The 24,572-nt window shown below is 45.7% G+C and overlaps 1 protein-coding gene across 2 annotated transcripts; it reads right to left on the bottom strand.

Moving 5' to 3' along the window:
• Window positions 1-586: 586 nt before the first annotated feature.
• LOC103628712 (sugar transport protein MST1) lies at window positions 587-24,053 on the bottom strand. Of its 2 annotated transcripts, XM_008648867.2 has the most exons (3): window positions 23,813-24,053; window positions 1,791-2,110; window positions 587-1,710 (listed from the first exon to the last, which is right to left on the bottom strand). In XM_008648867.2, the coding sequence occupies exons 1-3, from the start codon at window positions 23,940-23,942 to the stop codon at window positions 592-594; spliced, it is 1,569 nt and encodes a 522-aa protein (XP_008647089.1). In that variant the 5' UTR covers window positions 23,943-24,053; the 3' UTR covers window positions 587-591. The 2 variants fall into 2 exon arrangements, 1 of the variants encoding a protein (XP_008647089.1); XR_002262056.2 differs by lacking the exons at window positions 587-1,710; window positions 1,791-2,110 and adding an exon at window positions 22,108-22,558.
• Window positions 24,054-24,572: the final 519 nt, after the last annotated feature.

Below are 24,572 nucleotides of genomic sequence, written 5' to 3'. Positions count from 1 at the left end.
TTTGTTCTCATGGTTGCTGCTTGTGGAGTGACACTGAAAATGGGTTGCTGCTTGTGAAGTTTTTTTGTTCTCATGGTTGTTGCTTTGTTCTCATGGCTGTCTTTTGCTTGACTAGTTGACATGGGATTCTGTCAATATAGTAAACGACCAGCCACTTGCCTAGATTCTGTCAATGTGGACTTAATATTAGTTGTAACAGTTCAGGTGTGAAGGAAAGGTTTGTGAAAGATTTCAGATTTCAGGTTTGACGTCTCAGCAGCAGCCGTTCAGAGTAACAAGTGTTTCAGCCAATTCCCTACCACTGTACATGTTCATTTCTCTTTCGTTCGTCTGTCCCATGGTATGTCTCCATATTTAAATAGTAAAAAAGTTAAAATTATGCATGTGCTCACAATTATCTACTCAACAGAACACATCTGTCTTAGGCCCTGTTCGGTTGTTCCGGATTGGAGCCCCGGATTAATTCCTAGCCGGATTACTTCTCTAATTTATATAGATTTTGACGAGCTAGAATGAATCCTGGCTCGTTCCGGTACAACCGAACAGACCCTTAATGTTTTCATTTCGCCGTGAACCGCCGTAATTCCCAACTCATACGGGCCCATCCGCCTGTTTTGCTGGTGCCATCGCTGTGGTGGGCGCGGAAGACGGCCTGAGCTTGACGAAGCGCTTCCAGTACCAGTGCTTCTCCCACACCACGCCCATGGACTCGATAGGCACGCCCCGGGTCTCCGGCAGGAACGCGGCCACGGCCGCCGCCATAACAACCACCCACCCGGCGTAGAACAAGAAGGTGCCGTACTTGAAGCTGCACAGCATCTCCAGGAACGACTGTGACTGCACGAAGATGAGCACCCCCGATATGGCGCCACCTAGGCCCAGCGCCGCCGGCCTCACCTCCAGCGGGAAGATCTCGGTCGTGACCACCCACTTGATCGGGCCCCACGACACGCCGAACCCGGCAGTGTACACGCACACCAGCGCCACCACCGCGACCGCGTACCCACGCGGCATGGACTTGCCGCCATCGGTGCCCAGCTGCGCGCCAAAGATCCACGCCATGGCCACCTGGGAGAGGATCAGAACGGCGCTTCCCAGCATGAGGAGGGAGCGGCGGCCGTAGCGGTCGACGGCCAGACCGGCCACCGCGATGGACGCCAGGCTGACCACGTCGGTGATGATGGAGCCCAGGATGGCCTTCTGGTTGGTGAACCCGACGGTGTAGAAGAGGAGCGGCGTGAATACGGAAACTACGATCACGCCCGTCAGGTCGAAGAACACCGGAGTGGCCACGGCGATGAGGAGGTGGGGGCGGTACTCGCGCCGGCACAGGCGCCAAAACGCGCCGGACTCGTGTCTGCGGTCTTGCTCCACTGCGCGGACGATGTCCTTAAGCTCCGCATCGGTGTCGGCCGACGCCGCCCCAGCCCCGCGGATGCGCCGCAGCGAAGCGCGGGCCTCGTCGAGCCTCCCACGCAGCACCAGGCTGCTGGGCGTGTCGGGGATGACCGCAGCGCCGACGATGACGACGGCGGCCGGGACGAGGCCGACGCCGAGCGAGAGGCGCCAGCCCCACCTCGGGATGGAGTTGGTGCCGTAGTTCACCATGTCCGCCATGAACATGCCCAGGTTGAAGAAGAAGTGGTAGCAGGTCGTGAACGCGCCTCGCCACCGTGCCGGTGCGATCTCCGCCAGGTACACGGGTGCAGACTGCAACCAACGCGCCACTGTGTCACACAATGCGCCTTCTTACATCAGCATGCCGAGCGCGTTGGCTGAGCAGTGATCACCAGGCTGGTGAAGCCGACGGCGAAGCCAAGCAGGATGCGGCCGATGATGAGCATGCTGATGTGGACGGCGGAGGTGTTGAGGATGGCGCCGGCCAAGAAAAACATGCCGCCTATCATCATGGAGTTCCTCCGGCCCATCGTCCTCGTCGAGTGGCCGGATACCAGATTGGAGAGGATGGCTGCGAGATATAACGAGGAAACGAACAAGGTGAGCACCTGGTTTTTAAAGATGCAGTACGTGTCCTGCTGCGCGTTGTTTGTCTTCTTGAGGATGTTTGGGAAGAATGCCTGGAGGAACGATTCCATCTGCATCAATCCTCCTGAAATTAAACAGAACAAGCTGAAATTTATTTGAAAAAGAAATAAACAGATTTGTATCACATATATGACTAAGAGCATCTTCAAGAGACTAGCTAAATAACTCGTAAAGCCAAATTTTAGCTACTCAATAGTAAATTAAATCTCCAACAGACTAGCTATCTGACTCGCAAACTATCTGACTTTGTAAATTGGCTCTCTCACTAGCTAAATTTGGCTAGCCACCACTAGCCAAACTAGATAGATAGTCTGTTGGACTGAGATGCTATATATAGAATGTAATCTTTATGAAAACGTAAATAGATAGTTAAATAGAGAACAAAAAATAAAAAATCTTTTGGAGATGCTCTAAGTAGTTTCAACTTTTATGGCGATCAAAGATCACACCAGATTTATTTGATCATATCATATCACATGGATCAAACATACATGCAGGCTGTGACTGGTCCAAACTGTTAAGAAAATGTTATTACCACAAATACATTGGTGCTGTCACGTAATTGCTCTTATGCAGCGCCACAATATCGATTGAACAACTAGTTTATAGTTGACTTTTAAATTGTTTTATAACAATTTAAATATCTACAATTTATGCAGTAAAAAAGAGAAAGTTTGAGTCTACGATAACATTAACTTGATATATAGTTACTGCGTTGAGGCTGAGTTGGGTCACACACCAGCAAGGTCTAACAAGTCTGAGCTCGCAAACAAGCTTAATCGCATCAAGAACGAAACAGATCGACGTGCGAAACTGGCTGAGGGTGGCAGTTAGACCGATGTTGTGTCTGTTTTTTTTTTTGGTAGACTAGAATGCCTTCATGGAAGACTTTGGTGAGGAGCACATAGACGTTGCATAGAACGATCAATGCCACCTAGAACAATGGGATAGTTGTCAGTGTCTCCAAAAATGGATCAAAGGAGAGACTACTAAGATAAAGTACGTTTAGTGGATACGCTAGTGGATGTGGTGACTGTCTTTGGGCGGCGGGCTGACGGTGAGCGTCGTGGCGACATCCTCGTAGGCCCTGCATGTTTGTCATGGTGCCGCTTGCAACTTGTGCCTTGCGCTAGGCGCCTGCGCACTGGTAGTCACTGGGGGTGCGTTGGTCGTACGCGTTGGCTCGTGGCTGCATCATGTGTGATGGCGTGGATGCACAATATACACATGGCCCTACACGACGGTGTTGGTATGGGTGCAGCGCTGACGCATGGACAAACTCTTGGGTTACAATCCACGATGGGTTTAACCGAATAAAAAAAATTGAGTAGGCATGGATTATTTTAGAGTGTAGCTTGTGACATGGATTTAATTTCAATCCATGCTAACTTAGAGTTGGATTAGTGTAAACGAATAAGGCCTTATAGATTTTGATGAAACCGAACAAGCCCTTAGTAGTCGGTTTAGGAACTGACCTTACTTGTTCTAAGGGATGCATTTCTCGCTCCGGTTTCTGTGTTATTTTGGTTCTAAATTCAAAAATACAAACACCGTTTTTTGTCCAAACGAAGTTTCGGAACAGTAAAATCGAAAAGGCGAACCCTAGGGTAGTGAAACCGTCCATGCTAGTATGGCAAACTGGCTAGATTGACTTGTTTAAGTAGACGTCATTTCTTCTTCTTTTTTACTTTACACCTATAATTTTGTTGTTCCAAATATTTTTTAGTTTGTTATTAATATTATTGAGCACCAAAATGAGCGTCGTACGGTCCGCGGTCCAGACGGTTCGTGCCGGTGGTCCAAACGGTCCGCGCGCGCCGAGCCAATTAGGGTTCCGAGTTTCTTGCTACAGTTATTGGCTATATTCGCGGAATTAGCTCGGGAAATTTGTTTGTAATGGTCCAGCCCCCTCCTCTATAAATACAGAGGAATACAGATTAACCATCATCAATCGAATAAATAATCAACTTATCTCGTATTTATTTCTTGTATATTTAGGAGTAGTTCTAGTCTAGTTCTAGTTTAGCTTTCCAATCCCCCCAATTCTTCGCTTCTCTTCGACTCTACGTCGATTAGAGGAGTCTAGGTCGGCCTGTCGAGCCTAGACAACACCTAGGATCTCTCCTTTCCGACGGTGTCCCTCCCGGGAGCAAGATCCAGGTGCCGCCGGCGACCTTCGCCGCCCCTACGCACGCGCGGACCGTCCGGGCTGTAGGCGCGGACCGTCCGGACCGTCAGGCAGAAAACCCTAGCCCTGCCACAGGTCACGGACCGTCCGACCCCTGGCAGCGGACCGTCCACGCCTGCTTAGCCGGTTCTCACGCAATGATTGACGCCAAAAAGACACAAACAAATATTTCAATCCAATTTATATGCCAATATATTTTTTAATATGTGAACACATTATCAGGAACGGGATCTCTGGATGTATCCTTGTTCCTTGACAAGTGGGGACTGTGGTTAGAGTGGTAGTGGGCTCTAATTTTTATATTATAAAATTTAAGGATCAAATTATATTGAGATCAATGTTTATTCCTATGTATTTAGCTATTTGTTACCTAGCTAATTGTACTAGTATTTTTTAGAGATAACTAACTATTAGCTCTATTGTATTCAAACACCCTCTAAGATCATGTTTAAATGCTACTTAGCTACTAAAATTAGTTAAATACATCCAAACAGTGTAGCTAATAGTTCTAATAGTTCAACTATTAGCTACTTTTAGCACATTAATTATCAGTGAGCTAGCTAATTTCATTAGCAATTTTTTAGCTAACTAACTATTAACTCTAGTGCATGCAAACACCCATATTATTTAGATATTTATGTAGGTATTGACCAAGGTTAGAGAATTTTTAAAAATATTGTCGGAGAGGAAATCTTCGACCGGGTGATGGAATGCACCCACTCTAAGTCTTAAGATGAGGAGTGGCCTAAGCATTTTGCCTGTTACAAGATCGGAGGATGAACACATAAGAACACACAAGGATTTAGAGTGGTTCGGGCCGCCGGAGCGTAATATCCTACTCCACTGTGTGTTGTATTGCTGTGAGAGCTTGAGAGCTGAGAGTCTAAGTTGGCCTGAGTCTGAGTGAGTGTGTGTGGATCTGCCTTGTAACGCAGTGTGCCCTCCCTTTTATAGTCAAGGGGGCACATACAAGGGTACTGAGCCCCGACATGTGGGCCCAGGGACATAACAGATGTAATACTTGGAGCGACTAATACTCGTTGCCAGTGCAATCTTCCTTGTGCTCTGATATCTGCGATCTGCGTAGTATTGGCGTGCAGGGGAAGCTTCCCTGGCAACGTACGTGTGATGATGGATGGGCACAGTGCTCTTCGCAGCACGGGCGTACTGTTTGGCAATGGAATGGATAGGCACGCCGCCTACAGGATGGTCTGGACGCCGTCTGCCAGCTGAGTGGACAGGACACATTAAATGCTGAAGGGGCACATCGCCTGTCAGCTGGATAGTCAGGCGGCGCGTCTTCTCCGCAATAAATGCAGAGACAGCGCGACCCAGAGGTCTTACGTCAGGCTCCACCCGCTGGCTTACGTCACGCGCGGTAGGCCATGTGGCAGCATCGGGTCTCCGCCTGGGCAAGGAACAGTAGCGTTATGCGGACAGGTCCGCACTAGGCTGGGCCTGGACACATGTCGGCACCGGACCCCTGCCTGAGCAAGGCCTGGGTATTCTCTGCCCCAGAGTCCCGAGACCCGACTGTGGGTAGTCCGGACCCTACGCAGAGGGGTCCGGGACCCGACCTGGAGGTCCGGGTTGCACTCGCAGGGGTCCTGGACCTTGCTCCGAAGGTCCGGTCTACATGTGCAGGGGTCCGGCACTTTCCCATGGGATCCGGACCTACTGTTGGCATCTTGGAGTGTATCGTTTTCTCTGGCCACATGACGACTCTGGAGCCATCCACGTGGTGGAGTCGGGTGCTGTTCACCACGTGACTAGAGATAGTCACGTGGGCACCGCGTCTTCATGTTGTAGTAAGGAGTACCCCTGATTTAGGGTACCGACAAATATATATATATATATATATATATATATATATATATATATATATATATATGAAAATCTAGATAAGGTTGTATATGTGTGTGTGCGTTTTTGAAAAAAACGTAGGTTTGTGATCCAATGATAAAAAAACACGTATGAATTACTCCTAAAACATTCAATTTGTTGGGGACTTGTTCTCAAGTGCTATGAGTTAAGAACAAGGCAACACAGAGAATGTTAAACGATAAAATCCTTCGTCCTTTGAAGCATTATTTCCCTTAGGATATAACGATCTTCAGACGAAGGTCATGAAGGACGAACCTTCATCATCACAGTATACATTAATGAAAGACGAAGCATATGAAACATAAAAGATAGCATGAATAATCATATAACATCATCAATTTAGCTTTTTTATATCATCATAGAAAAATAGAGACAATATTGAATTACAAATGTACCTTCGGCTTGGAAGGAGATGAAAATACAAATGTGACGCAAAAGCAAATGCCCAGTCAGTGTGTACAGTACGGGAGTACTGTTCATCTATTTATAGACGTGGGACGCAGCCCATGTAAAATTACATTCATGTCCACTACATTTGCTAATGACTTATGAGGATCTGTCAAAGCCTAAGTAGTCTTTTCATCTTTAAGTCGGTTCCCCTTTCTGCCACTATGCCGAAGCTCCCCTGCGCATAGCTTCGGCTATGCACCATCCCTCGTACGGCTTGGTGATCAGCCCGTCCTTCATCTCAATCTTCCTTCGTCTAGCTTAAGCTTCGTCCTGATCGTACTTCATGTTCACAATCTGGGTCCGAAGATATCTGTTCATATATTTCACTTGGAAGATATTGTCAAATCATGTTTTTGAGGACCTTCGGAGGACGAAGGCCCCCAACAGTAGCCCCTCGCAATATTAATTTATTAATGATAAATTTAGATTGCGATATGGACGAAGGCCTTAAGCCGAAGGTCCGAAAAAACACCTTCCCTTTGCTAGAATAGCAACATTCACTGACAAGTGGGTCTTTCAACTTTCAACGCACTGGGCGTATAAATAAGATCATACCACAAACTCATTTTGGTACGCACACTTGCCATCTGCCCCTGCTTACTCAATTTTATCTCTTGCGCGCAAAAATTTACTGAGCTTTTAGTTTTGAAGCTTCGGCATTGAAAACAGTTTTTAGCATTTCCGAAGATGTCTGAAGACAAAAAGGCCGGTCCTGAGATGAAGCTGAGTCTCTCTGAAGAGAAGAACCTGGGGTTCCTTATAGCGATGGCGGAGACCAATACGAAAAAAATTACCAAGGAGATACTGGAAGGCTTGTCTGAAGATACTGGTGACAGCGACAGTTATGATGTAGAAAGCGGTGGGGAAGAGTCCGAAGATCGACCATGGCGGCCAAGTCACGCGGTTTTCGGGAAAACCACCATTAAGCAGAGTCATATTGATAATATGAGGGGCCGATATTTTCAAGATATATCTATTGTGAGAGCTGATGCTGGAGAAAAAACTTCTCCCACCCCCGAAGAAGATGAAGTCGTAATCTTCCGAAGCTTTCTCAAGGCTGGGCTTCGATTCCCCCTGAGCAACTTTGTTGTTGAAGTTCTGAAAACATTTCAAATCTACCTTCATCAAATTACTCCCGAAGCTATCATAAGAATGGGGATGTTTGTCTGGGCTGCGAGAAGCCAAGGTTTAGAACCAAATGCCAAAAGCTTTTGCAACATTCATGAGTTGTTATATGAGACGAAGCCCTGGGGGAAAGAACAATATCACAACAACTTTGGGTGTTACAGCTTCGTTGCCCGCTCCGGGTCAAGCTGCCCTGTGCCGACCTTTCGGAAGAGATGGCCCGGAGCCTGGATGACTGAATGGTTCTATGTAAAAAATGACCTAACAACGCAAGAAGACGTCAAGAGTATCATTATGCGCCCCATCTGGCAACGTTTCGGACTTCGAAGGCCGAAGGTTGAAATGGATGAAGCAGCCGAGGAATGCCAAAGAGCCTTCGGCGTAGTCTGCTCTTTTATTGGGACAAGGGACTTGATTCAAGAATATATTGCCTTCAGGGTGTGGCCACTTGCAGGAAAGTGGGAAATGCCGAAGGAGACCATCAAAGAGTCCGACGAAGGCGGACTGGTCAGACTAAAATACACATTCAAATACGGGGATAAATTTGTTGAACCTGATGACGACTGGTTGAAAAGCATTGAAACATTAAGTGACGAACTGCTTGGGGCATATTCGAAGGCCGAGAACACTGCATTATCAGCAGCCTTCGGAGGCCGAAAGAAGAAAAGACTCAACCGGGTATTTGACGCAGTCGGGTTTGTCTACCCTGACTATCACTATCCGGTGTTGGGTCGCAAAAGAAAGAATACTTCTTCTGCAACAGAAACTACCACAAGTGCCACTAATGAGCCAGCGCCGCAAAGGAAAAAGATGAAGGTGCTCACCCACCGAGCGCGCTTTATTGAGCCGGCCACAGTGCCAGAATTCATTGGTGAAGTTTCCTTGGCCTCTGAAACTACAGAACCAGCTCCAGTGCCGAAGATAGAAGAGAAATCTGAAGCGCCTTTAGCAGAGAAGGCGGAAAAATCGAGAATTGAAGGACAAAAAGTATTGGAAATCTTAAGTCCTTCAGCGAATGCTGAAACAGGAAAAATCCAAAAGGGCCCATTGATGACCCCAAAAAGAAAAAGAATGGTGAACGTACTAGATGTCTTGGAGACAATTATGTCTTCAAGCACAACTCCAAAGAAGACTGTCGAACTTGCTGAAGCGTCTACCGAAACTTCGAAGCAACAAGCTGAAGCTGAAGCTAAAGCTGAAGCTGGGCCTTCAGAGCCCACCAAGGAACAATCTTTGGAAACCGAAAAAACATCAGAACCAGTTTTGGTTGAGAAGATTGACACTGCCGTCCCCGAAGCTCCTGCCAGCACATGCGACTATTGAGAGCACCTAGAGGGGGGGGGGTGAATAGGTGATCCTGTAAAACTTCAAAACTTAAGCCACAAAAACTTGTTAAGTGTTAGCACAATTATGGCCAAGTGGCTAGAGAGGAGTCAAAACACAATAACCACAAGAAATCAATCACAGAGATGACACGGTGGTTATCCCGTGGTTCGACCAAGTACAAAACTTGCCTACTCCACGTTGTGGCGTCCCAACGGACGAGAGTTGCACTCAACTCCTCTCAAGTGATCCGATGATCAACTTGAATACCACGGTGTTCTTGCTTTTCTTTTCTCAATCCCGTTTGCGAGGAATCTCCACAACTTGGAGCCTCTCGCCCTTACAAAAGATGTTCACAGAGAATCACAGAGCAAGGGAGGGATTAGCAACTCACACACGACACAAAGATCACGGCGAATACGCACACACAAGACCCAGACTTGAGCTCAAAAGACTAGCACACTAGAACGGAGCTCAAATCACTAGAATGTCGAACAAGTGCGCGAGATTGATGTGTGAGTGATCAAGAGTGCTCAAGGAATGCTTGGTGTTCTCCTCCATGCGCCTAGGGGTCCCTTTTATAGCCCCAAGGCAGCTAGGAGCCGTTGAGAACACATCTGGAAGGCTATCCTTGCCTTCTGTCGTCGGGAGCACCGGACAGTCCGGTGCACACCGGACACTGTCCGGTGCACACCAGACACTGTCCGGTGCCCGATTTATTTCCATAAACAGCGCAGCCGACCGTTGCCGACCGTTGCAGATCTGGCGCACCGGACAGTCCGGTGCACACCGGACAGTCCGGTGCCTCCTTCCGACCGTTGGCTCGGCCACGTGTCGCGCGCCGATCACGCGGCCGACCGTTGGCCCGGCCGACCGTTGGCTCACCGGACAGTCCGGTGTACACCGGACAGTCCGGTGAATTTTAGCCGAAGTCGCCGGAGAAAAACCCGAGAGCGGCTGGTTTGCGCTGCGCTGGTCTGGCGCACCGGACACTGTCCGGTGCACACCGGACAGTCCGGTGCCCCAGCCCGAAGCAGCCTTTGGCTTTACACTCTCCACTTCCTTTCTTTTCTTCTTCTTCCTGTTTCTAACACTTGGACAAGATATTAGTACACAAAACCAATGTACTAAGGCTTAGAAACATACCTTTAATTGTGATTTGCACTTTGTTCATCCATGGGCATATTTTCACATTTTGGCACCTGTGTTTGCACTTAATCACCAAAATACTTAGAAATGGCCCAAGGGCACATTTCCCTTTCAATCTCCCCCTTTTTGGTGATTTATGCCAACACAACATAAAGCAACTAGAACAAGTGCAAATTCACTTCAAATAAAACTCAAATTGATTTTGATTCAATTTTGGCATATATGGATCATCCTTTGCCACCACTTGGTTTGTTTTTGCAAATCAAACTCAAATCTCTATCTCTAAGTCAAACACACATGTTGAAGCATAAAGAGAGTCATTCCAAAAGAGATTGATCAAGGATTTCAAAAACTCCCCCTATTTCCCATAATCAACACTTCTCCCCACACGAAGCCCACTTTTGACAATAGAGACAATAAAAGCTTTTGACAAAACAAAAATTCACAAAAACTCTATTCTACTGACAAAACAAAAATTCACAAAAACTCTATTCTACTATTTTCAAAATCTCTCAAGTGGTAGCTGATCCATTTATCACTTTTGCCTTTATTTTCTCCCCCTTTGGCATCAAGCACCAAAACGGGATCAATCTTGGCCCTGGAACCCCATTGCCTCACCAAAATTTTCAATTAAGAGCAAATGGCAATAAGAGTTCATGAGATGAACTTGGAAGTAATTACCCTCTCATCGGAGTGCAGTGGAAGTCTTTCATGGTCCAAGTCCACCTTTTCCCTTTCAATTCTCCTTCGAGACTAGATCAAGCAAACTCAAGCATATGGTTAGTCTCAAAGGGTCAAGTTGTAACACATCTCCCCCTAAACATGTGCATCACTTTGCAATGGACTTGTGAGATCCAGGGAGTGTTTGTACAACTTGAGCACCACAATAAGCAACAAAATGCAGAATGAACATGATCAAGGGCATAAACACATGTATGCTACAATTCAATCCAAGTTCCGCGAATCTAAGACATTTAGCTCACTACGCAGCCTGCAAAAGGTCTTCTCATCTAGAGGCTTGGTAAAGATATCGGCTAGCTGGTTCTCGGTGCTAACATGAAACACTTCGATATCTCCCTTTTGCTGGTGGTCTCTCAAAAAGTGATGCCGGATGTCTATGTGCTTTGTGCGGCTGTGTTCAACAGGATTTTCCGCCATGCGGATAGCACTCTCATTATCACATAGGAGTGGGACTTTGCTCAGATTGTAGCCAAAGTCCCTGAGGGTTTGCCTCATCCAAAGTAGTTGCGCGCAACACTGTCCTGCGGCAACATACTCGGCCTCAGCGGTGGATAGGGCAACGGAGGTTTGTTTCTTAGAGTTCCATGACACCAGGGACCTTCCTAAGAATTGGCACGTCCCCGATGTACTCTTCCTATCGACCTTACATCCAGCATAGTCGGAGTCTGAGTATCCAACTAAGTCAAAGGTAGACCCCTTTGGATACCAGAGCCCGAAGCAAGGCGTAGCAACCAAATATCTAAGAATTCGCTTCACCGCGACTAAGTGACACTCCTTAGGATCGGATTGAAATCTAGCACACATGCATACGCTAAGCATAATATCCAGTCTACTAGCACATAAGTAAAGCAAGGAACCTATCATTGACCGGTATGCTTTTTGATCAACGGACTTACCTCCTTTGTTGAGGTCGGTGTGTCCGTCGGTCCCCATCGGAGTCTTTGCGGGCTTGGCGTCCTTCATCCCAAACCGCTTTAGCAGATCTTGCGTGTACTTCGTTTGGGAGATGAAGGTGCCGTCCTTGAGTTGCTTCACTTGGAACCCAAGGAAGTAGTTCAACTCACCCATCATCGACATCTCGAATTTCTGCGTCATCACCCTGCTAAACTCTTCACAAGACTTTTGGTTAGTTGAACCAAAGATTATGTCGTCGACATAAATTTGGCACACGAACAAATCACCATCACATGTCTTTGTAAAAAGAGTTGGATCGACTTTCCCAACCTTGAACGCATTAACAATTAAGAAATCTCTAAGGCATTCATACCATGCTCTTGGGGCTTGCTTAAGTCCATAGAGCGCCTTAGAGAGCTTACACACATGGTCGGGGTACCGTTCATCCTCAAAGCCAGGGGGTTGCTCTACGTACACCTCCTCCTTGATTGGCCCATTGAGGAAAGCGCTCTTCACATCCATTTGGTACAACCTGAAAGAATGGTGAGCGGCATATGCTAGCAAGATACGAATGGACTCTAGCCTAGCCACAGGAGCAAAAGTCTCCTCGAAATCCAAACCTGCGACTTGGGCATAACCTTTTGCCACAAGTCGAGCCTTGTTTCTCGTCACCACCCCGTGCTCGTCCTGTTTGTTGCGGAACACCCACTTGGTTCCCACAACATTTTGCTTGGGACGAGGCACCAGTGTCCAAACTTCATTGCGCTTGAAGTTGTTTAGCTCCTCTTGCATGGCCAACACCCAGTCCGGATCTAGCAAGGCCTCTTCTACCCTGAAAGGCTCAATAGAAGAGACAAAAGAGTAATGTTCACAAAAATTAACTAATCGAGACCGAGTAGTTACTCCCTTGCTAATGTCACCCAGAATTTGGTCGACGGGATGATCCCTTTGGATCGTCGCTCGAACTTGGGTTGGAGGTGCCGGTTGCGCTTCTTCCTCCATCACATGATCATCTTGTGCTCCCCCTTGATCATCTGCCTCCTGTTGATGAACCTGTTCATCGTCTTGAGTTGGGGGTAGCACCATAGTTGAGGAAGATGGTTGATCTCGTTCACCTTGTTCCTGTGGCCGCACTTCTCCAATCGCCATGGTTCGTATAGCAGCCGTCGGAACATCTTCTTCATCTACATCATCACAATCACCAACTTGCTCTCTTGGAGAGCCATTAGTCTCATCAAATACAACGTCGCTAGAGACTTCAACCAAACCCGATGATTTGTTGAAGACTCTATACGCCTTTGTATTTGAGTCATAACCTAATAAAAACCCTTCTACAGCTTTGGGAGCAAACTTAGAATTTCTACCCTTTTTCACTAGAATGTAGCACTTGCTCCCAAATACACGAAAGTAAGATACATTGGGTTTGTTACCGGTTAGAAGCTCATACGAAGTCTTCTTGAGGAGGCGATGAAGGTAGACCCTGTTGATGGCGTGGCAAGCAGTGTTAACGGCTTCCGTCCAAAAGCACTCGGGGGTCTTGAACTCTCCTAGCATCGTCCTCGCCATATCGATGAGCGTCCTGTTCTTCCTCTCTACCACACCATTTTGCTGTGGTGTGTAGGGAGCGGAGAACTCGTGCTTGATCCCTTCCTCTTCAAGGAACTCCTCCACTTGAAGGTTCTTGAACTCGGATCCGTTGTCGCTCCTTATCTTCTTCACTTTGAGCTCAAACTCATTTTGAGCTCTCCTGAGGAAGCGTTTGAGAGTCCCTTGGGTTTCGGACTTTTCCTGCAAAAAGAGCACCCAAGTGAAGCGGGAAAAGTCATCAACAATAACTAAACCATACTTACTTCCTCCTATGCTCAGATAGGCGACGGGTCCAAAAAGGTCCATATGCAGCATCTCCAAGGGTCTTGATGTCGTCATCACATTTTTGGTGTGATGAGAGCCTCCCACCTGTTTCCCTGCTTGACAAGCTGCACAAGGTCTATCTTTTTCGAATTGAACATTAGTTAGACCTATCACGTGTTCTCCCTTTAGAAGCTTGTGAAGGTTCTTCATCCCCACATGTGCTAAGCGGCGATGCCACAGCCAGCCCATGCTAGTCTTAGCTATTAAGCATGCATCTAGACCGGCTTCTTCTTTTGCAAAATCTACTAAATAAAGTTTGCCGTCTAATACACCCTTAAAAGCTAGTGAACCATCACTTCTTCTAAAGACAGACACATCTACATTTGTAAATAGACAGTTATATCCCATATTGCATAATTGACTCATAGATAGCAAATTATATCCAAGACTCTCTACTAAAAATACATTAGAGATAGAATGCTCATTAGAAATCGCAATTTTACCTAACCCTTTTACCTTGCCTTGATTCCCATCACCGAATATAATTGAATCTTGGGAATCCTTATTCTTGACGTAGGAGGTGAACATTTTCTTCTCCCCCGTCATATGGTTTGTGCATCCGCTGTCGATAATCCAGCTTGAACCCCCGGATGCATAAACCTGCAAGGCAAATTTAGGCTTGGGACTTAGGTACCCAACTCTTGTTGGGTCCTACAAGGTTAGTCACAATTTCCTTAGGGACCCAAATGCAAGTTTTATCACCTTTGCATTTTGCCCCTAACTTCCTAGCAATTACTTTTCTATCCTTTCTACAAATTGCAAAGGAAGCATTCAAAGCACAATAAATTGTAGAGGGTCCATTCACTACTTTTCTATGAACATTTGCAACATTTCTTTTAGGAACAACATTTCTCCTAGTAACATTTCTATCATACACATAAGAAGAACTAGGAGCAAACATGGCATGAGAATCATAAACATATGAATCAAAAGCATCATAACTTCTATTTACATTTCTAGTTTGTCTTCTATCATGATACAAAAAGGCATGGTTCCTTTTAGCACTGGTAGCCATAGGGGCCTTCCCTTTCTCCTTGGCGGGAATGGGAGCCTTATGGCTTGTTAAGTTCTTGGCTTCCCTCTTGAAGCCAAGTCCATCCTTAATTGAGGGGTGTCTACCAACCGTGTAGGCATCCCTAGCAAATTTTAGTTTTTCAAAATCACTTTTGCTAGTCTTAAGTTGAGCATTGAGACTAGCCACTTCATCATTTAGTTTTGAAATTGAAACTAAGTGTTCACTACAAGCATTAATATCAACATCCTTACACCTAGTGCAAATTTCAACATGTTCAACACAAGAGTTGGATTTATGTGCTTCTACTAGTTTAGCATTTAAGTCATCATTAATGCTTTTTAATTTAGAAATTGAATCATGGCATGTTGACACTTCACAAGCAAGCATTTCATTCCTCTTAATTTCTAATGCAAGGGATTTTTGAGCCTCTACAAACTTATCATGTTCTTCATACAACAAATCCTCTTGCTTTTCTAAAAGTATATTCTTTTCATTCAAGGCATCAATTAATTCATTAATTTTGTCTATCTTAGATCTATCTAAGCCCTTGAACAAACATGAATAATCTACTTCATACTCATCACTAGATTCGTTCTCACTTGAAGAAGCATAGGTAGAGTTGCGAGTACATACCTTCTTCTCTCTTGCCATAAGGCATGTGTGACGCTCGTTGGGGAAGAGGGCTGATTTGTTGAAGGCGGTGGCGGCAAGTCCTTCATTGTCGGAATCGGAAGAGGAGCAATCCGAGTCCCACTCCTTGCCTAGATGCGCCTCGCCCTTTGCCTTCTTGTAATGCTTCTTCTTTTCCCTCTTGTTTCCCTTTTCCTGGTCACTATCATTATCGGGGCAGTTAGCGATAAAATGACCAATCTTACCGCACTTGAAGCATGAGCGCTTCCCCTTTGTCTTGGTCTTGCTTGGCTGCCCCTTGTGACCCTTTAGCACCGTCTTGAAGCGTTTGATGATGAGAGCCATCTCCTCATCATTAAGTCCGACCGCCTCAATTTGTGCCACCTTGCTAGGTAGCTCCTCCTTGCTTCTTGTAGCTTTGAGAGCAAAAGGTTGTGGTTCGTTGATCGGTCCATTCAAGGCGTCGTCCACGTACCTTGCCTCCTTGATCATCATTCGCCCGCTGACGAATTTTCCTGAGACTTCTTCGGGCGACATTTTGGTGTACCTAGGATTCTCACGAATATTATTTACCAAATGAGGATCAAGAACGGTAAAGGACCTTAGCATTAGTCGGACGACGTCGTGGTCCGTCCATCGTGTGCTTCCGTAGCTCCTTATTTTGTTGATAAGGGTCTTGAGCCGGTTGTATGTTTGAGTTGGCTCCTCGCCCCTTATCATTGCGAACCGTCCAAGCTCGCCCTCCACCAACTCCATTTTGGTGAGCAAGGTAGCGTCATTTCCCTCATGAGAGATCTTGAGGGTATCCCAGATTTGCTTGGCGTTATCCAAGCCACTCACTTTATTATATTCATCCCTGCACAATGAGGCTAGAAGAACAATAGTAGCTTGTGCATTCTTATGGATTTGCTCATTAATGAATATAGGACTATCCGAACTATTAAAGTGCATTCCACTATCTACAATCTCCCATATGCTAGGATGGAGAGAGAATAGGTGACTACGCATTTTGTGGCTCCAAAATCCGTAGTCCTCCCCATCAAAGTGTGGGGGCTTGCCGAGTGGAATGGAAAGCAAATGTGAATTTGAACTTTGCGGAATACGAGAGTAGTCAAAAGAAAAGTTAGAATTAACCGGTTTCCTTTGCTCGTAGTCGTTGTGGTCGTTGTCCTTTTGGGAAGATGTAGACTCATCACTGTCGTCGTAGTAGACGATCTCCTTGATGCGCCTCGTCTTCTTCTTCTTCCCTTCCTTTCGTTTATGACCCGAGCCGGAGTCGGTAGGCTTGTCATCTTTGGGCTCATTGACGAAGGACTCCTTCTCCTTATCGTTGATCACGATTCCTTTCCCCTTAGGATCCATCTCTTCGGGCGGTTAGTCCCTTTCTTGAAGAGAACGCCTCTGATACCAATTGAGAGCACCTAGAGGGGGGGGGGGTGAATAGGTGATCCTGTAAAACTTCAAAACTTAAGCCACAAAAACTTGTTAAGTGTTAGCACAATTATGGCCAAGTGGCTAGAGAGGAGTCAAAACACAATAACCACAAGAAATCAATCACAGAGATGACACGGTGGTTATCCCGTGGTTCGGCCAAGTACAAAACTTGCCTACTCCACGTTGTGGCGTCCCAACGGACGAGAGTTGCACTCAACTCCTCTCAAGTGATCCGATGATCAACTTGAATACCACGGTGTTCTTGCTTTTCTTTTCTCAATCCCGTTTGCGAGGAATCTCCACAACTTGGAGCCTCTCGCCCTTACAAAAGATGTTCACAGAGAATCACAGAGCAAGGGAGGGATTAGCAACTCACACACGACACAAAGATCACAGCGAATACGCACACACAAGACCCAGACTTGAGCTCAAAAGACTAGCACACTAGAACGGAGCTCAAATCACTAGAATGTCGAACAAGTGCGCGAGATTGATGTGTGAGTGATCAAGAGTGCTCAAGGAATGCTTGGTGTTCTCCTCCATGCGCCTAGGGGTCCCTTTTATAGCCCCAAGGCAGCTAGGAGCCGTTGAGAACACATCTGGAAGGCTATCCTTGCCTTCTGTCGTCGGGAGCACCGGACAGTCCGGTGCACACCGGACACTGTCCGGTGCCCGATTTATTTCCATAAACAGCGCAGCCGACCGTTGCCGACCGTTGCAGATCTGGCGCACCGGACAGTCCGGTGCACACCGGACAGTCCGGTGCCTCCTTCCGACCGTTGGCTCGGCCACGTGTCGCGCGCCGATCACGCGGCCGACCGTTGGCCCGGCCGACCGTTGGCTCACCGGACAGTCCGGTGTACACCGGACAGTCCGGTGAATTTTAGCCGAAGTCGCCGGAGAAAAACCCGAGAGCGGCTGGTTTGCGCTGCGCTGGTCTGGCGCACCGGACACTGTCCGGTGCACACCGGACAGTCCGGTGCCCCAGCCCGAAGCAGCCTTTGGCTTTACACTCTCCACTTCCTTTCTTTTCTTCTTCTTCCTGTTTCTAACACTTGGACAAGATATTAGTACACAAAACCAATGTACTAAGGCTTAGAAACATACCTTTAATTGTGATTTGCACTTTGTTCATCCATGGGCATATTTTCACATTTTGGCACCTGTGTTTGCACTTAATCACCAAAATACTTAGAAATGGCCCAAGGGCACATTTCCCTTTCAACTATATCATACGACATGCTTCGGGGAAAAAATTATCTGAAGAAGAGACTTATGAAGCCAATCACTATGCCAGAGAGTTAAAATATCCAAAGGGAGCAGTGGTGTTCAATGGGACAAATGAGGATGACTTCCTATACTGCCTCCCTGATAACAAAGAATTATCTGTTTGCCGAGAGATGGCTAGAAGTATGGGGTTCCCGAAGCTCGAAGCTGGATTATGTGCTATGACGAAGGAGGATCTCGCGGACAGTCTTGCGTATAACAGCCTAAAGGTATGGGAATTAGTCGTTTTGAAAAAATTTTACAATACGTAATTCATTCTTTTATTCTTATACCAAGTCTTTACACATAGGGCTTAATCCTAAGCAACGCATTAAGAGCACAAAAGAGTGCCGAAGATGAGAGCTATGAAATTGCGTTCAACAACCTTCGGTCAGAAGTTATTAAACTGAGAAACGAAGCTCTGGAAAAGGATAAAATTTTGCTTACATTGGTAGACAAGGTTAAAAAGGACGAAGCTGCCTCAAAGATCCAGGCCGAAGCCCAAAAACGTGAGATTAAAGATCTTCAGAAACAGCTAGCTAGAGCTAAAGAGGAACGTGTGCTTGAAGAAACAAAACGAGAGCTTAGTGATCAGTTGGTTAATCATTTAGAGTTAAGTACTCAGGAGCTTCGTGCATCCCAGAGGAAATGCTATGTTAAATCTATAGAATGCGTCAAAAAGATAAAATCCAGCTTCGCCAGCGTTGGCGCATTTTCTAGTGAAGAAAGTTTCTCCAGAGGCAATCCCGAAGGTCCATTGGAATGGATTAGTCATGAAGCAGAAGCTTTCGAGGAAATCCTGAGCAGCCGCGGTGATATCTGCGCATTTTCAGGCGCCAGAGGAGTTGCTACTATTCTAGAGAAGAAAGGTTGTGATCATATTAAGCTGCTTGCGCAATCCGAAGCCACTTTATCCGCTGAAGATATTAAAGACCCCTCGACCGAAGCTAGCCAAGTTGGTGGAAAATTTTTCACCGACGTCTGGGATAATGGTGGCCGGGAAATGGCAGGAGAAATTATTCAAAGAAGTGAAAAGGGCATTCACGATGCTAGAGAAGTGGCTAAGGCTGCTGAAAAGAGCGCAGAGCCCGAAGGTCAATTAGGTATTAATTAATAGTTTGTATCGTGTTGTAATTTTTATTTCAAACTTTGTTCGCGGTTTGTAATAGTAATGCAAAAATATTCTCTTCCCTCAGAACCTGCTGGATCGTTTGTTGACCTTCACACAAAAGGGGATGACGAAATTAAACAAATGACCGAAACTATCGTGGATAAAGTTGTTGAACAGCTTCTAAATGAGGCTGCCGAAGTAGTATTAAGAGAAGACTAGGTGTTATTAGGAAAAACAGTTGAAGTGTGATTTATGTAATATTTGGTACATTTGAATGTAATATACAAGTCTCTGTTCATTATTCAATTCTTTACGATGCATGAAACTTTACATACGTACCGCTTTTGAGCCTTCGGCGAAAAAACACCTTCCCTTCTTTTCATGCTTCGTGAAGAAAAATTTTTATGTATCACAACAATGTCCATAGTGCTCAGATGAAGAATATCCAAGCTTCGTGAAAACATTCTCCGAAGCTATACTCCGAAGATGAAGATTGTGTCTCCTTGTGACTTAACACGATTTTCACTCTTTCAAAGCATACTTCCGAAGATCAATATTGTGTCCCCTTCTTGTGCCATATGCAACATGATGTATGATGCTTATGCTATGCAAAATGATGTGATGATGTTATGTTACGTAGATGACATTTGTTCCGAAAGATACACACATATCTCCACACAATATTTTTGTATCAGCGCTGATTCTTCGCTGTAAGCTCTGCATTCCCTTAGGAACGTCTTTGGAGCTTCTTCGCCTTTTACTTAGGCGGTATAAGCTCTGCATTCCCTTAGGAACGTCTTTGGAGCTTCTTCGCCTTTTACTTAGGCGGTATAAGCTCTGCATTCCCTTAGGAACGTCTTTGGAGCTTCTTCGCCTTTTACTTAGGCGGTATAAGCTCTGCATTCCCTTAGGAACGTCTTTGGAGCAAAAAACTTACACTGCGCTCCCTTTGGAACGTCTTTTTGTTACTTCGAAGGATTTTTAATAATTCGAAGGTCCTCCGCAAACTTTCAAGCTTCAGCAACTTAAGCCTTCGGAGAAAATAGATTTCCCTTATGACCAACCACAAAACCATTACATGAAAATCGAAATGTTCTTTATTATACAGGAAATAGAACTAAATGGAAAAGACTGCTATCAAGGTAGGATACTTGTCAATAAATGTGCTTTGACTCCGGCACGGTGCTGTTGACTGTACGAGCTTCGGACTGCTCTCTGAAGTCCCTTTGGTGTGGAGCATATTGGCTCCCTTCTGGCTGTTGGCCTTGTTGCAGCGGTGGTGGAGGTGGAGGTTGTTGCCAGGAAGCTTGAGGTTGACTTGCCGAAGCAACAGAAATTGCAGGGTGGTTACCTACGTATTCTGGGATGTAAGGCACATGGCACGAAGCAGTATGCATGACCTGCTTCGGCTGAGCTTGTTGTGCTGCAGCTTCGGCTATCTCCTTTTGCTTTTGGATGGTAACATGACACATCCTGGTGGTATGGCCCTTGTTTTCACCGCAAAACAAGCAAAATATTCTCCTTGGTTGATCTCCAAATCTTCCGCCAAAGCCCCTGGCGCCTCTTCCTCTTGGAGCTGGTGGCCGGAAGAAGCTTTGTTGTTGCCCCGAAGCCTGTGAGGAGGGCTGCGGCCTGTGCTGCTGTTTCCCCTTATCATCATTTTGAGTAGAGTTATGGATGGACCTGACATGCCTCGGATAGAATCTTCCTCCGAAGCCCCTGGTCAACTCAGAAAATCTGAAAGCCTCCTCCCTTCTTTGGCGAAAATCATTGTCGGCACGAATGTACTCGTCCATCTTTTGGAGCAGCTTCTCCAGAGTCTGAGGGGGCTTCCTAGCAAAATATTGAGCTGCAGGTCCAGGACGAAGCCCCTTGATCATGGCCTCGATGACAATTTCATTGGGCACCGTTGGTGCCTGCGCCCTCAAACGCAAGAACCTTCTGACATACGCCTGAAGGTATTCTTCATGATCCTGAGTGCACTGGAACAAGGCTTGAGCAGTGACCGGCTTCGTCTGAAACCCTTGAAAGCTGGTTAACAACATATCCTTCAGCTTCTGCCATGAAGTGATTGTTCCTGGTCGAAGAGAGGAATACCAGGTCTGAGCAACACTCCTGACAGCCATAACAAAAGATTTTGCCATGACTGCAGCATTGCCACCATACGAAGACACTGTTGCTTCGTAGCTCATCAAGAACTGCTTCGGGTCTGAATGGCCGTCAAAGATGGGAAGTTGGGGTGGCTTATAGGACGGGGGCCAAGGTGTAGCCTGCAGTTCGGCGGACAGAGGAGAAGCATCATCGAAAACAAAATTTCCCTGATGGAAATTGTCATACCAGTCATCTTCGTTGACGAAGCCCTCCTGATGAAGGTCTTTCTGCTGAGGCCTTCGGTTCTGCTCATCGTGAGAAAGATGGCGAACTTCCTCAGAGGCTTCGTCTATCTGCCTTTGCAACTCAGCTAGTCGGGCCATCTTCTCCTTCTTCCTCTGCACCTGTTGATGTAGCATCTCCATATCCCTGATTTCTTGGTCTAGCTCATCCTCCTGAAGCGTCGGGCTGACGGCCTTCCTCTTCTGGCTTCGGGCCTCCCGAAGAGAGACAGTTTCCTGGTTAGGGTCCAGCGGTTGCAGAGCTGCAGCCCCAGTCGCTGAAGCTTTCTTCGGTGCCATAGCGAGGGTCTATGGCTTCCGAAGGTGTTCAAAAAACTCGAAGTGGAAGTGAGTTCACCGGAGGTGGGCGCCAATGTTGGGGACTTGTTCTCAAGTGCTATGAGTTAAGAACAAGGCAACACAGAGAATGTTAAACGATAAAATCCTTCGTCCTTTGAAGCATTATTTCCCTTAGGATATAACGATCTTCAGACGAAGGTCATGAAGGACGAACCTTCATCATCACAGTATACATTAATGAAAGACGAAGCATATGAAACATAAAAGATAGCATGAATAATCATATAACATCATCAATTTAGCTTTTTTATATCATCATAGAAAAATAGAGACAATATTGAATTACAAATGTACCTTCGGCTTGGAAGGAGATGAAAATACAAATGTGACGCAAAAGCAAATGCCCAGTCAGTGTGTACAGTACGGGAGTACTGTTCATCTATTTATAGACGTGGGACGCAGCCCATGTAAAATTACATTCATGTCCACTACATTTGCTAATGACTTATGAGGATCTGTCAAAGCCTAAGTAGTCTTTTCATCTTTAAGTCGGTTCCCCTTTCTGCCACTATGCCGAAGCTCCCCTGCGCATAGCTTCGGCTATGCACCATCCCTCGTACGGCTTGGTGATCAGCCCGTCCTTCATCTCAATCTTCCTTCGTCTAGCTTAAGCTTCGTCCTGATCGTACTTCATGTTCACAATCTGGGTCCGAAGATATCTGTTCATACATTTCACTTGGAAGATATTGTCAAATCATGTTTTTGAGGACCTTCGGAGGACGAAGGCCCCCAACACAATTGTTTTGCAAAATGTTATCCGTCATGATAGAGTTAGGCTATCTTCAGAAGTTTACCCATCATAATCTTTATATTTAAACTCTACTATACGAATAAAGTCTAGAGTGAAAGACAATGGGTCTTATAACTCGCTTACATTCTCGGAAAGCATATGACAGGAGTAGCACTATACCAATCAAAATTTTAGTTCTTGTGTTTGTATATTATCCCTTTTTTATGAATTCTGATTGAAATCTGTTAGAGCGACTTTGCCATCTGGTACAATAACGTTGCGGAATTGTTTAGAGGTACCATGCATCATCTGAAATGGACACACGGTACCGTAAGACAACGACTTATGAGCCGGAGTTGCTTTGTTTAACGTGAGATGTATGTAGCTGCACATCTTGTAATGGTACGCATACATCATGTATACCGTGCAGTGTTGACTATGGATAAGAAAACTGTAAGCATTGGAACACTGTCAAGAAAAATGAGTTCCCAAACACCTCAAAATATATAATATATTGTTCAATACTGCAGTATTGCTTCAATACTAAAAAAAACTTTGTTCCTACATAGTTGGGAACGCATCAGGTGCAACCAAATTATTTGGCGCAACCGGTGCAACCAATGTGTGCAACCAAGACAGAAGGATAGAGATAGGAAAGCCTGTTTAAAAATATATAGGAAGAGTGGGAGAGTTGTTTTGAAAAATGATACTTTAAACAGGCCATCCCACCTTCATCACTATGTCTTGGTTGTATGGTTGCACTAATTGGTTCGATTGCACATGATATGTTTCCTATATAGTTTAGAGTAAAATTTGAACTAAAATTTACCCTAAAACGCCCCCACCATATATAGATTGATATGAATATATGGACATCAAATAATGTCTTAGGCCTTGTTTGGATGTTAATATCCACTGTTTAAATACCCATGCAATTATCTTAATTCAAGACTAATAGATATTAATATATGAGCATCCAAGCGATCTCTTAGTGATTTAACGATCTAAGTATATGAGCACATCGAAGTTTAACATATAAACACGGCTCACAAACCATTGTGGCAGGCTTGCGGCTAGACAAGAAACAAGTTGTACCGAGCATCAAGAGTGTAGTGTAATTACGGGACACAGTCCATGCAACTTCACTCCTTCAGCATACGTACAGGTACAGGGAGAGACTGACCTGTAACACTGATGTCGTATCCAAGTAGAAGGCCGCCTGAGGCCGCGGTGAGGCAGCTCATCGCAACCGCGAACGTTATCGAACCGCCGCCGCCTCCCGAGCCGACGGCGAGCGCCTCCCCTCCGGTCATCTTCTCTCGTCCAGCGAGCCTTGCGAAGGCGAAGCAGAGCAAGTGCTTCAGAGCTTGCACTTGCTAGACAGCAACTGAGCGTTGGGTGAATGGGTGATAGGGAAGATGACAAGGCGCCAGGCCTAAAAATTGGGTGGGAAGTCCATTTGGTCACACGAGCGGTACGTCAGCGGTTGATTTATTTTTTTTAAAAAACGCTTTTGCTCGGTCCCTACTGGTTTCTGCGGTGATGTCCAGTTGTCCACTTGCATATACGGTGGTAATAGGCTATATTTTACACTACAAAATTTAATGATAGAATCTGATTAGAACCGGACTCTATTTCTATCAATATTTAAACTAGAAATAATTAAGAGCTATAACTTTTTGTGAAGAAAATTTGGATCCATTACCACCCCTTGCATATGCACTTATTGTTTTTTAAATATAAGGAGATATACGGCAACAAAATATCTATGATGAGTGTAAACTCAGTACTAACACTTTATTATGTTGCACAAGTTTGGTGTATTGACGTGACAATGTGACATGTTTTGCATGCTGTGAGCATCCGATCGGGACATGTTTAGCTTAATTTTATGGAGATGTATGGGAAACACTTGAATTGGCAAAACGACGAAGAAGTTGCAT

This window comes from Zea mays, chromosome 5 (assembly GCF_902167145.1).
Source record: "Zea mays cultivar B73 chromosome 5, Zm-B73-REFERENCE-NAM-5.0, whole genome shotgun sequence".
NCBI lineage: Eukaryota > Viridiplantae > Streptophyta > Magnoliopsida > Poales > Poaceae > Zea > Zea mays.
The sequence above is the reverse complement of the archived record's forward strand: the minus strand, read 5'-3'. Positions and strand labels throughout refer to the sequence as shown.